General features: G+C 39.8%; 1 protein-coding gene across 1 annotated transcript in view; it reads left to right on the forward strand.

Moving 5' to 3' along the window:
• The window catches only part of CTNNA2 (catenin alpha 2), a 976,906-nt gene that overhangs the window by 877,839 nt on the left and 80,456 nt on the right, over positions 1-18,611 (forward strand). The window contains exons 10-12 of the mRNA XM_087823861.1: positions 5,831-5,923; positions 6,798-6,954; positions 13,417-13,617. Of these exons, the coding sequence (XP_087679987.1) occupies positions 5,831-5,923; positions 6,798-6,954; positions 13,417-13,617 (451 nt within the window). The remainder of the gene's footprint in view (positions 1-5,830; positions 5,924-6,797; positions 6,955-13,416; positions 13,618-18,611) is intronic.

Raw genomic sequence — 18,611 nt, forward strand, 5'->3', positions numbered from 1 at the left:
CAATATATTTTCATCAAGGTTCCACATAGTTCTGCTTTTTGCCAATTTTAACTCTTCTGTCAGTTTCCCTGGAATATCTTTACTTATTTTTTGTCAGCTAAGGTGATTATTAAATAGGGATGGTTGCCAGTTGCAGTACAAATTCAGTTCAAGGAGCAAGTTACTTTCTTAGAAGAATCAGCACCCACCTTCCTTGCTGGATTACCGTCTTTCTAATCCTACTGATATTGTTTGCTTCACCTACTCACACAATGTGCCTCCAGAACAGAAAATATCACAATTTTTGAGCATCCAGGAAGTTGTGCTAATCAGGCAATCGGAAAAGAAATATTGTAAGATGGACCTCTTAACTCTCCATGTGTGTTTACTGATTCCTGCCCAAGGGTACTGATTGCTCCTTTTTCTGAACCCATACAGTTCTTGTAGCCAGCACACAATTTAGTGATAACTACTAAGCTTCTTATCTCCAAGATAACCACTTTTAAGGCAGTAAATCGGAAAACTTGGCCCAGTCTTTTCATTTTCTACTTCCCCAAATCCATTATGCTTCCCTTCATAAAAGATTGCTGGGAATTTAGTAAGATCAGTTCACCAAGGAGCTGTGCCACCTTTATTCATAGACCTTGTCACTTTCAGAAATCTCAAATCAATGGAAATATCCCAACATTTAATAGTTAATGATATACTGTAGATATACTTCATTGTTTTCTAAGGCTCTAGGAAGGCCAAATGACTCTTGACTCAGCTAAGTTGTAAATAATTCAAGATTGGAGAAAGCAGAGACCAGAGCCATCCCATAAATGTTACTTGCTTGGTTGACTCAAGCAGGTTTCAAAATTCTCTTAAACTTATTCATACTAGCCCTGGCCCATGTGGCTCAGTTTGTTGGAGTGTCATCCCCTACACGGAAATGTCTTGGATTCAATTCCCTGTCAGGGCACATACCTAGGTTGTGGGTTGAATCCCAGGTTGGGGCGCATGCCAGAGATAGCTGATCAGTGTTTCTCATGTTGATCTCTATCTCCCCCCCTGCCCTTCCCCTCTCTAAAAATCAATGAACATGTCCTCAGGTGAGGATTGAAAAAATATAATCATAGCATTCAACATCTTTTGGGGTACAGTCTAGTAACATAAATCTATTAATGGCCTATTGTCTTTGTTATTGCCATTAATCTTCTTCAAATGCCTAACGACTCTAGTCTACCTTCCCCTTCTCCCTGCATTAGGAAGATTATCCTGCTAAATTGTTGTGTGTCTTTTAAAGGAGAGAATATTGTGATTTGGAAAATAGGGCATTTTTATCAGAGCTTCTGATACTATAACATAAGAGCTATAGTTAAAGAACAGGCAGTTGTAATCAATTATTAAGATCCTACTGTGTGCAGTATTCTTGAGCTGGTGATGAAATGTTAGCCAGCAGTTCAAGCTGCATTGTTCGGGAGCTGCCTCGAGACCAAAGCGTAGTGTTTGCTGCCAGAATTCTAGCAATCACAATATATAAAACCATGTTCAGAGTCGCCATGATACCTATGGTCTAGTGAGAAGCAGAAAGGGAAGCCAAAGGGAAAAAAAGGTAGGAATTTGGATTGAGTCCATGACCAATTTAAAATATACAAGGCTGCCTTTGGAGATAGTGAAATCCTTAACATCACATTGAAATATTTTCAGAATGTTTCAGAATACAATACAAGGTAAATGAAATTCTGAGTTTTAAGTGGACTTAAAGAGCAGGAGTACATTGCAGAGTGGAGGCTGCCAGACATTAGCATGTACAGATCAGTAAATTAAAGAGAATAAATAATTGTAGAACTATTTGGAGTTGCCAGCTCTTTATTTTTTGCTAAGTGTTGCTAGCACTATTCCCCCTACTAGATTCTCTTGGGTAATGGAGTTCCCACGTTAGATCTGAGCCATAATAGAATTTATTTGAGCAAAGGGCAAATAAACATTTCAAAAGATATACAAAGAAAAATTCATCATCACCATGTGGAAGTCACTGATAGGCATCTCCCTCACAGAAGAGCCCAGTTCTTCTCAGCCTTAAGGCCCCCAGGTTTAGTTTCTTCCTGGGGACATGCAGCCAGCATGAGCAGGAGACTGTGAGGTCTGTAGTGACTTAAACAGTCCAGGTATGTATTCCTCTTCCATGCTCAGGCTGGTACTCTCGTTGTCTGCAGGCCTTAACTCCAAACGATGCTCAGGTTTCTCCCTAACTTATTCTGTGCCCCTTTGAGATTCATACAAGTGCAAGAATGAATCTGAGCAGAGCTGGTGATACAATAGATTGTGGTTGCTATGTTTGTTTCTAATTATTTTATTATGGAAAATTTCAAGCAAATGTAGAGCATGTATAATGAACCATCGTATACTGTCGTCCAGCTTCAATAATTATGAATTAATAGTCAATCTTGTTTTTTCTACACTTCCATCCATTTTCCCTAGATAAATGTAAAGCAAATCCCAAACATATCACTTCATCCATAAGCATCTCCATATTTATCTCTAAAAGCCATGGACATTTAAAAATAACTGAAATGTTGTTAGTGTACTTTAAAATATTAACTCCTCAACATCATCAAATATTTAGTCAATACTTCAATTTCTTTGAGTGTTTCATGATGTCCTTTTGTTATGTACTTGTTTATTTGCATATATATGGATGTGTGTATTACAGTTTATTTTATTTAGGCATAAAAAATAGTCTGACTTTTTCCTACCAGTCTTTCATCATCTGGGTTTTCATGATGACAGTTATGTGGTTCTATTTTACATGTTTCTTTGTCTTTTGAATTTCCTGTAAATTCAGAATTGATCTTAAGGTTCATTTCTCATTTTGTTTGTTTGGCAAAAACATTTCATAAGTAGTGTTATGTCCTTCCATCAATTGATACCTGTCTGGTTCTCTTACTCTCTCTTAATTATAGTTATTTTTATGTCAACAGCCATTAAAGACTTGTTCTAGACCCATTATCTCATTAAGAGTATGGGTGTTTCTCCCCTCTTCTTACAAAGATACAGCAAATATTACCCAAACCTGGTTCCTGTATCATTTTTTAAAAATATATTTTTATTGATTTCAGAGAGGGAGAGAAATAGAAAAATCAATGATAAGAGAGACACTGATCCGCTGCCTCCTGCACATCCCCTGTTGGGGATCGAGCCCGCAACCAGGGCATGTGCCCTGACCAGGAATCGAACCTCAGTCTCCTGGATCATAGGTCAATGCTCAACCGCTGAGCCATGCCAGCCAGGCCCCAGATCATTTTTAAGTTTTCATGCTGTCATTATAAAGAGCCATGCCAAACCCTTTAGCAATTGTCCACTGCTGTGCAAAAGTATGACCTCAATCTCTCTCACACACCAAGCAAGGGTGATAAAGAGCAAAGAAAACCATTTTCTGAAATTATTTCATAAAATGAAAGGTTGTTCAACTGCAGAAATAGGATTTCATTGGAGATTAAAAGATAGAATTTTATATTAAATACATGTATCTTTCTGGAAATTTGCCATAGCATCCTGGTTTTTCTCATGCCACCAAGAACAGGGGACACACCATTGCAGACTCAAACAATGGACCAGAATGTAGGACCATTGTCTAGCACCGTAGTATTGGTAAACATCTGCTAGAAGGTAATGTGAAAAGTTTTCTAGACAAATCAAGGAGGGAATTTAACTTTCTCTTCGGGAGTATCTTTAATCCATGATGTGTTACAAATCACTAAATGCAGTAAAAATACTAAAAGCTAGTTTTTAATTCAGTAAACATGTACTGAGCACCAATTAATCTGCTATTTGGAATATAAAATACACCACAATACAAATATAACAAAGATTAATGAAATGCAGAGTGGAGACTGTGATGTAACAAAAAAGAGAGAACCTGTATTCTTACTCTGCCTCCCAGGAGCATCATACTCCTGGGGCTTTAGTATCCTGTGAATGGATATAGTAAGGTATATTTGTCTTTCTCATAGTTTTCATTATTTTACTTAGTTTTCAGAATGTCAATCTGAAGAATCAAAGGTAAACTATTAAATATAAGAAACTACATGAGCCCTGGCTGGTTTGGCTCAGTGGTTAGAGCATCGTGTCGGCCTGTGGACCAGAGTCAAGGGTTTGATTCCAGTCCAGTTGCAGGTTTGATCCCTGCCTGGGTCTGGTGCGTGCAGGAAGCAACCAATCGATGTGCCTTTCTCACACTGGTGTATCTCCCTACACTCTCCCTCTCTCACTACTACTCTCTAAAAAAATGAATGGAAAAAGTATCTTCAGCTGAGGATTAAAAAAAAATTCACAAAAAAATAGAGTACATGATAATGTTTAGAACTTAATCAGTGGTTTCTCATAGTATATATTCTTACGGTAATAGACTTAATATGTCCTTAAAAGCTTCATGGACTAATGATTTACTGAAGTAGTATTTGAAAATATTTCTAGTATCACCATCTACCCATCTCCTCTTGCTGTCCAGGAACAGTCCTCTGAATGCTCTCCAGTTCTGTGCTCTTCCCACTCCCCACTGTCTAACGAAGGCTTCTTTCACATCCAGAACTGTGCACATGTGTAGCACAGTGTCATCTCCCAGCGCATTCAGAGTCGGTAGGAAAGCAGCCTGATTTTGGAGAGCAGAAGTGAGCCATATACAACAGGGCAGGTAGCCAGGAGGCTCCTAGGGACTGTCCCTCTGCTAATCTTGTTCTATTTGCCCTACTGCTCCTGGGCCTGGTGACCCCTCTCTTCTCCTTTGCCCTTTCGAACCCTCATCCTCCTGTCCTCTTGACACCAGCCTGATGGGACCCATCAGTGTTTTGATGGTGGTTTTGTGTGCTGTTGCCCTTGGCCAATCAGTCTGACCTTGTATGACCAATTCTCCCTAAAGAGAAGGAGTAACATAAATTGAAATGCTTGACCTGGGAACTTGAATTCAGTTCAGCTATTTAGGATGGTATCATGTGTTAAAAACACAAAATATGCATATCTTCATACTAGACATGTGTGTTCTCATTTGCTACACACTCTACTGTTACCTATGGATTCTACTAGTCTCTTCTATACTTTTCTAACACCCCTGTGGCCCCTGAGAGCATGTGAGTTGGCTACTGTGGACTGGCATCTTCCCCACAGACTGACGGCAGCTCTGAGTTCCTTTGGGTGGAGAACTCTGATTTTTCAGCTTACTATGAGTCTATCCTTTTAAAAAAAAAAAAAAAATGCTTTTATCAACTTCAGAGAGAAGGGAGAGGGAAAGAGAATAGAAATATCAATGATGAGAGAGTATCATTGATTGGTTGCCTCCTGCAGGCCCCTTACTGGGGATCAAGCCCAAACCCCAGGCATGTGTCCTGACTGGGAATTGAACCATGACCTCCTGGCTCATGGGTCAAAGCTTAACCACTGAGCCACGTTGGCTAGGCCAGTCTCTCCTAAATCCAAAGCATTGCCTGTAGTATCTCTCTCACTGACCAGAATTTAGTACTGATTTGGCCACAATCAGTGTTCTGCATGTAAGGGTGAGTCTGAAGGGGCTCAAGTGACAGTGTAGGTGGATCGGGGCAGCCCATAGCAGAAAACGGTTCAAAGCAACTCAGTTAGAATGCATGATTGTGTTCATGAGAATCCTAAAGCAATAATTTGTTAGTACCACCGTATTCTGGAAAAAATGCCCAACATAGCATTAAAACGAGTAACATCTGGTTCAACACTGAAGGGTACCCTTATCTTATTTGTGAAAGATTTCTCCTGGATGTGCCACTCTCCAGAGATGGTACAGGATCATGCAAGACTTTTTCTTTGCTTCAACGTAATTTTCACTATATTTTCTTCAATACAGGTTGCCAATTTGGCCTGTTCCATCTCCAACAATGAGGAAGGGGTGAAATTAGTCCGAATGGCAGCCACCCAGATTGACAGCCTGTGTCCCCAGGTAAGCCTCGTTCACTTTGTTTCAAAAGCCCATCTGTTCCCTGGCCGGTGTGGCTCAGTTGTTTGGGTGGCATCCCATACACCAAAAGGTTGCCGGTTCAATTCCTGGTCGGGGCACACACCCAGGTTCGGGGCTCGATCCCCAGTAGGGGGCATGCAGGAGGCAGCCAACTGATCTCTCTCTGCCTTTCTCTCCCTTCTCCCTCTCCTTCTCTCTCCCTATCTTCCTCCTTCTCCCATCGTCTCTCTAAAATCAACAAAAATATTTAAAAAACAACACGGCAAACCTATGGGTGACCTAATATTTGGGACTTTGACACTCCAGCCCTCACATCACTCCTTTGCTTGTCTTTCCCTCTTTCCTCTCACTGGAACTTGCTAACTAACATCCATGGGCTGTCTAAAGTTCTACCTTTAGTAAAAAAAATCAAAATAAAAAAAATCAATATCTAACTATTCCAGTCTTCAGAATCACTGTGGCAATTACTGTCTTTTCCACTCATATTGACTTCGTTTTATTTGTTTGGGGCTGTTGTTTAAACACTCCATATCTGTTTGCCTCGTCTCAACGGCTAAATTATAAGCTTGTGCATGTAGAACAAGCGTTAAGTTGATGCCATGTCTGTGACAAGTCAACAGGCCTTGGCCATTAAATGCTTCCTGAAACCTGGTGCTAATTACTGTACCTTCAAAGGGAAGCAAAGCAAGGCAAGCAAAAAACTAGTGGCAGCTGACCACCTAGCTCATCAATCATGCTTCTGACTGTCCTTCTGAACCCTGAGCCCCCCTCACCTGAGGAAGCTGCGCGGCCCAGGCGTTCAGCCTGGTATTTGGAAGCGTTTTCACGATGGCCCTGCGCTGTTCCCATCCAACAGGTCATCAATGCCGCGCTCACTCTGGCCGCCCGGCCGCAGAGCAAAGTTGCTCAGGACAACATGGACGTGTTCAAGGACCAGTGGGAGAAGCAGGTCCGAGTGCTGACCGAGGCCGTGGATGACATCACCTCGGTGGATGACTTTCTCTCCGTCTCAGGTAATGGGCAGCGGGCTCCTTAGGAGGCAGCTGAAGGAGGAGAGCAGGATGAGATAAGGGGTGATTTGTAAATGTCGCGGGGCTCTGTCTCAAGGGCTCTTCTTGGCTCTCTGAGCTTTCTGTCATTTCTGCGAATGTGACCGTCACACCCTCTTGGAAATGCTTCTTCGGTGTGCACATCATTTCAAGATACTAGTCAAATCACTAGGGGGCGAAACAGCTTTCTGATAAAGATATCAGAAACTGACCAGGTTAAGAAGACTTAGGTTCCTTTCTAGTTCCTGGTGTGTTTTTTTTAAAAACGGGATCGCCTCTGATACATCTGAATCACCCATCTGAAAAAGGGTTTGGGGTCTGGGATTGGTTAATCCTCATGGTTTGTTTTCATATATATATATATATATATATATATATATATGTATGTATATGTATATGTATATGTATATATATATATATGCACACACACACATACAATTTGCTATTCCAATTAGACTGTGTTAAGGGGGTCATTTTTGCAATAAGTGAAGGTATCCAGGTTTGTCATAAGCCGGGAAGAAATAGTAGCCACAGAATGAACCCATTAGAAGGCACTTGGGAGCTATAGAGACTTTGAGCACTTGTCTACAAGGTTGTGTAAGGGAGCGAGAGAAAGCAGATAGAACTAGTCATCACTTGAAATTGTAACTTTCTCCTTGTAAGTGCAGCCAGACTGAAGGATGCTAGTGTGTTTGAATAACCGTGTAGTCATTTTGACCTTGAACAGGACGCTTTGGCGCCACTGCAAAACAGGGCGACCAGCCAGCAAATGGGCCTTATTCCAAACACATTTGGCTCACTTCGCACAGGAGAGTGTGGGAGGAGTGGGGGAGGTGGTCACTGGAAACATTGGCCTCCAATGCGAGGTATTCAAATAACCAAGTGACCCTGGAAAATTTCAATGGACCAGGCGTTGATTGTACCCACAGGTGTGTGGAACTCACACCTGTCAAGTTCAGTCAGCAATAACCTTGACCAGGCTGTTGTTCTTGGCCACTGAGGCCTGAGGGGGAGGGGTCACAGCACTGCTGGTGGGGACCAGGCAGACAGGGCCTCTGATGACAACAGTGTGGGAGAGATTTCTAGGGGAGGCTTATCGTATCTGGGAGCTTTTCCTAGGTGCAGTCTTTCCTTCTCATAAAGAAACAGAAAATGAATTCCTACTGGGGGCTTCTGTTTAAAGCTTGTCTGAGAGCAGCATCGTCGAATCTATAGATCTGATGGATAATCGAAAAGCCAGCGTTGAAACCATGGAGGGCAAGACAAGGCAGATGGGAAGAACAAGCTAACACGTGCTCAGTGTCTATAATTTGCCTGACTCTCTGCCGTGTGCTTGAATTCTCGCCAAAATTCTATAAAATAGGTATTGGTATTCTAAGTCTCTTGAGAAAACGAAGTCATTAGGTGGGTAGGGAACTTGGTCGAGAAGGTATTAAAATTCAGATTATTTTTTCAGAAGCTGTATGGTTCTCAATAAATCAAGCTAGATGGGAAATTTCTTTTGGTGCTTCCAGCTTTTCTGGCAGCTTCCTTCCCCCCACCTCTGGTATCCTTCCTCTCTAATCCCTTTTAGAAATCCGTCCTGTCCTTCGTTCCCAAGGTACTCTATTTTTGACTTGTCAAAGCAGCTATTCATTTAAACATTTCCATGCCTAGGGTTTGGCTAATAAAGAAATTAATATGTTGCTGTTCCTGGGATTTTTGCTTTGCTGATGGCTGAGTCCTAAAGAAAAGATATACCCAAGGAATGCATCTTTCGTAGGTGCTTAGGAACTCTGGATAGACATGTTGGGGATTTGGATAGTGGGGAACAGGAGGGTGGTCAGTGATAGTGAGTATCTCTCCTAGTATGCAGTCAGTTTTTGCCAGGATGACCTCAGGGTCCTCAGGAAAGGGGCAAGGGGACTCCTCACCCAGCCTCCTCTCACAGAGCAATCCCGATAGCCCCTGGAAATCTTTCTCTGCCTCCTGTCCTAGCTACCAATGAGTAGAAAATACTCATGCATTATCTTTTCTGGAGATTTCCGAACATCATAACTTTCCCAACTTATGCTTTTCTTTAAATGCATGTACAGAAATTTCTGAGAGTGGGGAGGAACTAGGTGAGCAGGCCTTATCTCAGACTTTCTCAATAGCGCAAAGCTTTTCTTAATTTTCTCCCGCCAGCCGGGCCTCTCGGCCACCTTTCTCCCTGCCATGCCTTGGTGCATCTCATTATTAGCAGCAACAAGAAAAGGCTTTGGCTTCTGCAGATAACACGGTGCAGTCCACCCACAGTGGTCCGGGTGCCGCCTCATGCCATGGCGAGAAAATGAACAGGCGCCGTTGGGGAGCCAGCCTCGTCAGGGCCTGCTGGAGCATGCCAGTGCCATTGCAGGTGACAGGCACCTTCCACAGGCGGGCTGGACAGATAATGACACAACCCACTCTCTCCTGCTGGCGGGCCATGGACACAGCCCAGTAGTTGGGGAAACTACTACTCATCTCCTCTCCGTGCTGGAGCCCAAACATTTGCGTCCATAAATTGCAAGTTTGGCCCAGGAGATACTTTGAAATGGCATTAATGACATCTTATGTGTTAGTTTCTTTAAGGTTATGTCTATTCTGGCAGGAAACTCTATTTAAGAAACAACAACAGGAAAGATCTTCATGATTAAAGGATTTTAGTTTTCTGTGTTTGTTCTGTTTCATGCTACCTGAACTTGTGTGTGAGTGTTCAATTTGTCCACTTGAAATGCAACAAGTTTGGGGTGCAGTGATGCTAGAGATTAACATTACAGGAGCAAAACCAATTTTCTGCTGTGGCCTGGGCTCATAAAGAAGTGGAATGGCTGTGTTAGGGCACTTAAACTTTTCCCACTGGGCAAAAACTACAATTTTAATAGTGTTTTAAAATGAGCATCTCAGCATTAACCATGTGACAGTTTAATTCTTGGGTTTGGCTCACAAAATAGCAGGCTTCTAAGATAGGAAAAAGCTGTTAACTCAATCCCATGATGTCCAAAAGTTTTTGTTTTGTTTTGTTTTGTTTGGGTGTTTCGGTGTGTTTTGTTTTTTTTTTTTTTGGGGGGGGGGGTGTTGGTTTTTTTTTCACTCCAGGATCTTACATTTGTTTCCTTTTAAAAATGTATACAGTGAACTTTGTTTTTGAATTTAGAAACAAAAGCTTTGAGGTTTATAAGTTGTTTGGTCATCAGTGATTTTTATAACAAAATTATACCTTTTCTGAAATAGGTTTCAAAAATTCAAGGAAGTTTATCAGGAAATCTGTTGCAGTCAGACATTTTCTGATATGTTTAAACACCACACTTCATATCCAGGTGTAGTATCCAAAGTACCTGAACAGTTTCTCCAGGCAGTGTAATAATCTGGAATACACATACTTTTTATTACTACTTTCACTTCTATATTCTTGTTGGAACGGCATTCTTCTGTTTTCTTAATGAATTCTAATTCTTAAAAATACATTAGGATCAAAATATATATTTGATTGTCCCTTTTCAATGGACAAGTTAATTCACTATTTCTTCTTTGATTGCCTCTTGGTTGTAAGGCACTGTCAGGTGTGGATTCTGCCTTCGAATAATTCATTGCCCTTCTGGCTAGATGCTAGGCTAGTGGGCTTCCAAACCTGTGAGCCCCAGGCCTGACTGTGTAAGGAGTAGGAGAAGGGAAACTATTACAAGGGGGCCAGCAGTTCATATTTACAGAAAGTATGGTCTTGTAATCAAACCAAATGTTAACATAAACAGGTATAGCTCTCCTTAAAATACATTGTTGGTACTTAGAGTAATAAAATGCAAGTCCACTTAAAAACATTCTTTATCATTAGAGCTTTTATATGTATTTCCTCTACCAGTATAACTACAATCATGAGGGAATTGTAACTTATTTTTTCTATGAAAGGGGCACCTCTAACTGGAGAAGGTTGTGAAATGGTGAGTAAACTATCTTAACATTTTCAAAAAAAGTTGATTCTGAAAACTGAGTCAATACTTGATTCACAGGATGTGCTTAACCGGATTACCATTGAACAAATTAGTGGATGATTTGACTAATTAAAAGCAATGTTTTTTTAACTTTATTTTTATTGTTTTCACTATTACAGATGTCCCCCATTTCCCCTCCCTTTTCCCACCTCCACCCAGCCCCCCCCTTTTCTCATCCCCCCATCACCTCATTGCAGTCTGTCTATGGGTTGTGCATATACCTTCTTTGTCTAATCCCTTTACCTTTTTCATCCAGTCCCCCCACACCCCTCTTCTCTTATACCTGTCAGTCTGTTCCATGTGTCCATGCCTTTGTTTCTATTTTGTTCGTTTTGATCACTAGGTTCCACATACAAGTGAGATTGTATGGTACTTGTCTGTCTCTGACTTGCTTATTTCACTTAACATAGAGTGTTTTCTGTATCCCTGCTGCTGGCCTCCTTCAGATACGTATAGTTATATATACAAAAGCACATTCTTTTTTTGTCCCTCAGTTAAATTAGTTGCATGTTTCTAGTTTGGGAAATGAGATTTTTTTAAACTATCATTTTATTTTAAGATATTGGGTCATAAGTGGGTTGCTTAATTTTTTAAAAAAAATTTAATGCCAGAGAGATTAGTATCTAATATAATTAACAGATGCTTGTTTGCATTCAACTACAAAGTTGCATCTTTAAAATATGCACAGAAAAACAGTAGCTGTGCCTTTTCTTGTACTAGGTTTATTCAAAGAAAAAGGCAACTGGATGCCTGTTTTTGACATGAAGACCCTCTCCGTTGCTCACTTTCAGGGATCAGGGAGTATTTTAATTGCCCGGAGGAATCCAGCAGGGCATTAGAGTAGCCTACATCAATCAAGCTTTTGAATTTAAAATCCTGTGTTGAGTTTCATTTGAGTAAACCCCTTTCTCAGGTGTCCTTTTAGGCGAGTTTGCATGATATAATCCAAGATCTTATAAAGCGGTGGTTTTCAGATGTTTCCTTAATCACAACGAAAACTCCATTTCTCTTTTCAGTTGTTTTTCTCGTTTACTGAGAAAAATATTAGCATTCAGAAGTGCTGCTTCCTGTGACTTTAAGATATCTGACTATTAATATTTAAACACTTCATTTTTCTATTCTAATTTCTGTTTGAAATTAAAAAACTGAGAAAGTAGAAATCAGACATTTGTAATGGTTGAGTGAGGAAATCATATTACATGAGGTCAAAACAGATGTTCCTTGATGAAAAGTAAGTTATACTTTGCAGTTTTCTATCAAATGTTCCAGAAGAACAAATATTCCCTCTGAGTGGTGGAAGGGGTCCGTGGTGGAGACTGGGGTTTGCCAAGTACCCTCCCATTTCTCCTTCTTCAGAAATTTTAAAATTAGAACTAGTTGGAGAAACTTCTTAAAGTGGCAAAAATGTATTTTAATCCTTTATTAAATATTCATTGAGTTTGGCAGTTACAAATTTTAAGATACCAGGTTATTTAAGACTGTTTCTAAACTTGTTCTATTTAAACTATCCAGTGTGTGCAGGTGTGTATTTTCAGGTTAAGGTCTTTTCTTTCCTGAAACTAATAATTCTAAACTTTTTGACCATTTCCTCAGTATTCTTGTTTCTAAGGACTGTACAAGGGACATAATTACAAATCTCACATTGGATGTGGGAAATACAAAACCGCATACTTGCAAAACTGTAAGGGACCAAATTGTGTGTCTTCTCTGTGCTAGTAGAGAGCGAAGCCTCTCATCTACTTGCTTGGGTTCTATCTGGGACAGTGGCAGGAAAGTGATCACTGATTTTGATTAATCTGAGGGAAGCAGCCACAGGACTGGATTGTATTTTAATTGTGAAGAACTCTGACCGTCTGCCACCTGACCAGGTTTCCCCGTTGGCATATACCTTGTGCTTGACATGACATTAGAAGGATGATTGGGTGATCTTTGTTCATTCTTGTTTTCCCCTGAATGTTCCTTAATAAAAACATGATCAAACAAACCTGCACCCAAAGCTAGTCATGTCCAGAAATGTTCCTGCTTGGCTAGTCAACTTTGTATTAGCTACACAACCACTTCTAAAAAAGCTTTCCATTCAATAGATCTCAAACACTGAAACAAAGAAAGGGATATTCTTTAAGTTAGTGGTTCTTAAAGTATGGCCTCCAAACCAGAAACGCTAGCATCACCCGGGAACTTGATAGAAATAGTTTCTTGGGCTCTACTCCAGACCAAATAAAAAAACCCTGGGAATTCCTAACAGTATATGATTCTGTGAGTCCTCAGGCTGATGCTCAAGTTTGAGAATCACTATTGTAATTATAAACTATGTCCTTTAAATGTCACTTCTGTGTTATCAGGGACATATTGATATGCAAGTTGATGAATCTTAGATGGGCTATTAAAGGCCTGAGTGATGTAAAATCATATAAATGTGTACATATTTCCCCCCTAGAAAATCACATATTGGAGGACGTGAACAAGTGTGTGATAGCCCTGCAAGAGGGGGATGTGGACACTCTGGACCGGACTGCGGGCGCCATCAGGGGCCGGGCAGCTCGAGTCATACACATCATCAATGCTGAAATGGAGAACTATGAGGCCGGTGTTTATACCGAGAAGGTTTTGGAAGCTACAAAATTGCTCTCTGAGACAGGTAAACATGGGTCTTAGATTCAACCAAAATGTCAATGTGTGATTAATTTCCATATTTGAGTAAATCTGTCTTATCATTTTCTATAGGCCTCTATGATAATGGAAGGGGTGCTGTCTTTGTTTCTTTAGTTTAAATTTGCATAACTTTAGCAGAATAATGATTTTAATGCTTTGCATGTATATGTGACTTTGTAGTTTTCATGTATAATCTCATTTGATTCTCTAAAGAACCTTGTGAAGTAGGCAAATAAAAATTTATTTCCACTTACAAATGCAGCAGGCAGATAATTTATTTCCACTTACAAATACAAATATGGAAGTTTGAATCAGTTAATCAGTGAAAAAGATTTGCAAGGCTAGAAAGCAGTGGAGATGTGATTGGAACTTGGAATCTTGAACTTAAACTATGCCTTAGTCTATTTCTTAGGAAGGTAGACCTTGAGGAAGGACTATGGACAACCAGTGGGAAGAAAGTATTAAGGTTCTAGGTAGTGCCTGAATATGAAGTACTTTAACAAAGGAGGTGGTGGCCTCTAACAAAGTGTTAAACATTCAATATATGTCCTGCCTCTCTAAGAAAGCCTAACATGCCCTCCTTCAGGGATGTGTGACTGCCCATTGGGGAATCAGTGCTGTGGTAAGACATAGTTACTCATGGGAGCCTATCATAGCTCTCTGGTGCATTGGGATGGGAAAAAAAAGACTTATTTCTGGAGTTAGTTGAACACCCCATAACTCTGAATAGTTGTGTCAAAGACTGGCCTATTTTTAGTAGTTTATGCTCTTGACTAGTGTCTCTTGGCTTCAGACCATTTCTAAAGTCCTTCATGCCTTGTGAATTTGTATGTATGGGGGAAATGAAAATTCAGGGAAGGAGAGAACACAGAATTTAAATCTGTATTGCATGGGGTTATGAATAGGCAATGAATTGCGTCCTGTGCCTACACACAAGGACCTTTCTTCAAACCTCAATGTTGGGGCTTCCCCAGTCTACACATGGACTTTGGAACCCACTGGACTTTTCAAAAATAGATGTGTCTCTAAAAGGTCAGATGTAGCAGAGTTCCAAGTTCTCTGTTAGAATCACATTTCCTTCTACAGGGAAAAGGTTATTTACAAATATTTCTGTAGATATTTGTTCTGAAATACCAAGAAGAAAGAGATGAACAGAGACATTGGTTGCTCTCTCTGAAATATAAGAATGGGAATAGTGTAATATCACAAAATAGCATATCCAGAGGTTGTTGCTCTTGAGAATCCTCACAGATGTAGAATTAGAAATAATAACAATAATATCTGTTAGTATTTTAATTAGCTGAAATTCAGCCCTGTTTACTTTCAAATAGGCTTGCCCTTTGCATTCAATAGAGCAACTCAGCCAGCCATACAGTATTTCTTACCTCACTTGGAAGATTTAAGAAATAGGCATATAACTTTCCAATTTAAGGACTTTTCTTTCACCCTTTAGGTGACCCTCTCACATTCCTCTGGCTCTCAGTTCCTGGTCCATTAGCTCCATTTGTTACAAAGTCTCAGCTTCACATGGCATATCTGACATATAGCAGCACTCCCTTGTGTGTGACATAGGAAAAGAGTACCAGAGAAGGGGGAACACATGGAGACAGGACTCTCAGCTCATGCCTGCTCCTGACTGGTTGGAATGATAATTGTAGCAGGCAAAGGATACAGAGCATATAGCACATTTACATGTGATTTTTGTGCACACAGATCTTACGCATTTTTCAAGAGACAGTTGGGTTTTTTTCTTACTGTATTTTGGGATGCTATAACGAACAGAAGGAGTGGTGCCTACTGAGTCAAATCCACTTAAAAGCAAGGACAGTGTGCTTAGTTGATTGAGATATTTTAACATGATTTTCACCAAAGTCTTGAAATGCATGTAATTTTCTGGTTGATCTTTCTTTCTTTCTTTCTTTTTTTTTTTTTTTTTTAAACTAAAGAAAATCAAACAGCAATCTGTTCTGCGTTGTTGTTGCTAATCAAGATTTTGCTCTTATTTGTTAATTTTCAGAGCTTTTAAAATTGTTATCCTAGCCCTCCCATACAGTGATTGAATATTCTGGGATTTAACTAAGGACACCTTCCTGATTTTTGATGTCCACATTTAATTTTTAATTGAACAGATAAGATGAGCAAGATATTTAGATGTATTCTATTTCTCAGGATTTGTTGAGGATAACTAAGAGAGTAACCAGGTAGAAGACATTGAAACAGATAATGTTTACACAACTAGTAGTAGAAAATGCAAGAATACATGTCAAGGAAAAGTGGATGTTAGTGGTCTAAGAACTAGCCTAGACAAGATATATGAATTCTTTTGCTTCTGTCACCAATTGTTCTTAGGTTTTCTAAACAGGAACAGAATTGGTTCTTTATGTGTATTTAGAGAGGTTGTTAAAGAAATGAAAGCAAAAATGTTAGCTGTTAACTCATTGGTAGCTAATTAGAATTGTTGGAGTATGTACTAGACATGTGGAGTTTGAGGAAGACCATAGGATCAGATCTTTGATTATGGTTTTGCAGAGCTTTGTTGAAATTATATATATATTTTTATATCATTTATTTATTTTATTTTCTAAAATGAATTAGCCCCCTTGTCAGTTTCTGGCTGTGCAAAGGAGACATGTCCCCAGAATAAAAACTCTCATGCTTATCACTAATGCCCAAGTTTCTACTTTTTGGCTAATGTTTTGTTCCTGGTTTTAAAAGGTTCTTGTAGCTCCATTGACTCGGTCACTTTTTTTTATGAGCCTATCAAACTTTTCCTGAGAGTACATTTTATTTTGGGGAGAGAACACAGGAACACTAGTCAAGGAAGGGAAGGAACCGAGAGGAAGGATGAAGAAAAGGGAAAGGGGTCCAGGACACTGAAGACAAAAGGTCATGCTTTCTTTTGCCTTATTGCAACCCGCAAGGTTCTGCCTAGTTTTATATCTGAGTTATTCAAGACCCTAAGGCAGAAGCTTCCAACCTCTGTACTGTTGACATTATAGCCTGAGGGATTCTTTCTTGGGGGAGGGGAGCTGTCCTGTGTAGCAACCCTGGCCTCAACCCACCAGATGCTTATAGGACCTCCTCCCTTCTCTTCCCCAAATTGTGACAACCAAGTGTCTCTAAATATTACCACATGTCTTTGGGAGGGGATAATCCCACTGAAAATAACTGCCCCAAGAGGAAGAAATATCCCCCATTAGGGGCAAGTTTAAACAAGGCAAAATGGAGCCCATGTGTTGTGGCCATAGGGCATGGTGAAGGGAGTAGAGTAAGAGTAAATTACAAAAAAAAAAAACTAAAAAGAGAAAGAATGTTCAAAAACTCTTGACTAGGCCAGACTATGCTGCTTAAAGGGGTTTATGAACAGAGGCCAGCCCCCATTTAGACATGTAAATGGTGCAGGGGTGGGTCTCTGTAGAGAAACCCCCATGGCCTGCCTGGGTTGAGTGGCTAGAAACCGAACAAGATCTAAAGAGCAACAAGACAATCTGTGGTTTATTTCCCATGAATTAGTTTACTTCAGTAAAGACCGTGTTTTGCTCAAGAGTGCCTTTTGTGTTCATATGAATGCTGAGTTAAATTTTAGGAATAATTCTGTGGATTATGAGGATAATAAAATTCTAGGGCAACATTATATGAAAAATTATCTATTTTTTATAAAACTAATCTAGGCTGAAAAAACACAATAAACTTGATCTACATCAGCCCCATTGCATGTTTACATATTTGATGATCTCGTCTATAAAACCTGAATCATAACAAATTTTCAACAGCTTGGTAAGTGAATGCTTGACCAGACCCATCTTCAAAGATCTCATTTACTAAGGTGACTGCAGAAGGTTGATTGGGGCAAAAGTACATTCAATGATGTCATATTTAGATATGTAAAAAGTAGCTTTCTTCACTGAACAGGTATATTGAAATATTGCTTTTTAAATTTGATAGTTGATGCAAGTTTGAGGCAGTGTACATGATCGGGTTGAGAGGTCTTTGAGATTCTGCCAGCAGTTTCTTCTTCAGAGGGGACAAAAAAAAGAAATAGAAAAAATCCTGTATTTTTAATAGGACTCTGTTATTAGGCACTTGATGTGCGGAAATTAAAATTCCATTATTTTGAAGAACACGTGGGCCAAACAGATGGTATAATTTTTTTTATTATTAAGACTTAATTTTTTTTAGAACAGTTTAATGCTCACAGAAAAATTGAAGGGAAGGTAAAGATATTTCCCATATACCCCTTGATTGCACACAAGCATAGTGTCCACTAGTATTAACCCCCACCAGAGTGGTAAATATTACACTTGATGAACCTACGTTGACACACCATAGTCATCTAAAGTACATAGTTTAAATTAGAGTTAACTCTTAGTGTTGCATATTATATGGGTTTCACTAATGTGTAATGACATATGTCCATCTTTGTTATACAATGTACTTTTCACTGTCCTAAAAATACTCTGTACTCCATGTAATCATCCCTCTCCCCCTCTCAACTCCCTGGCAACCGCTGATCTTCCTACTGTCTCCATAGCTTTGCCATTTCTAGAATGTCATATAGTTGGAATCGCACAGTATGTAGCCTTTCCAGATGAGCTTTTTTCACTTAGTAGAAATTATACAGTTTTTACTTTTATGCTTCTGTAAAATTTTCATAAAAACAAGAGATTTCTTACATTACTTCTACATATTTTACCTAGGAAAATGTAAGAGGACCAGTAAACAGAAAGCACCCAAACTGGAAATAGTAACAAGGGGTACCAGTGCATCTCAGTATAACGCAGTAGAACGAATCCAGGTTAGGAATCAAGAGCTCTGTTTCCTTGACTCCTACCAGTTAACTGTGACCTTACGCAAATTAGTTAATGCCTCTGGGCCTCAGCTTCTTGTGCCTTGCCTGGTGTTTTGTCATCTAAGAATGGTCAATATTATTGATCTTGGAATATAGGTGTCACTAATTACTGGCTTCCTGGTGACTGCATG

The sequence above is a fragment of the Miniopterus natalensis genome, chromosome 13 (genome assembly GCF_054644295.1).
Source record: "Miniopterus natalensis isolate mMinNat1 chromosome 13, mMinNat1.hap1, whole genome shotgun sequence".
Classification (NCBI taxonomy): Eukaryota; Metazoa; Chordata; class Mammalia; order Chiroptera; family Miniopteridae; genus Miniopterus; species Miniopterus natalensis.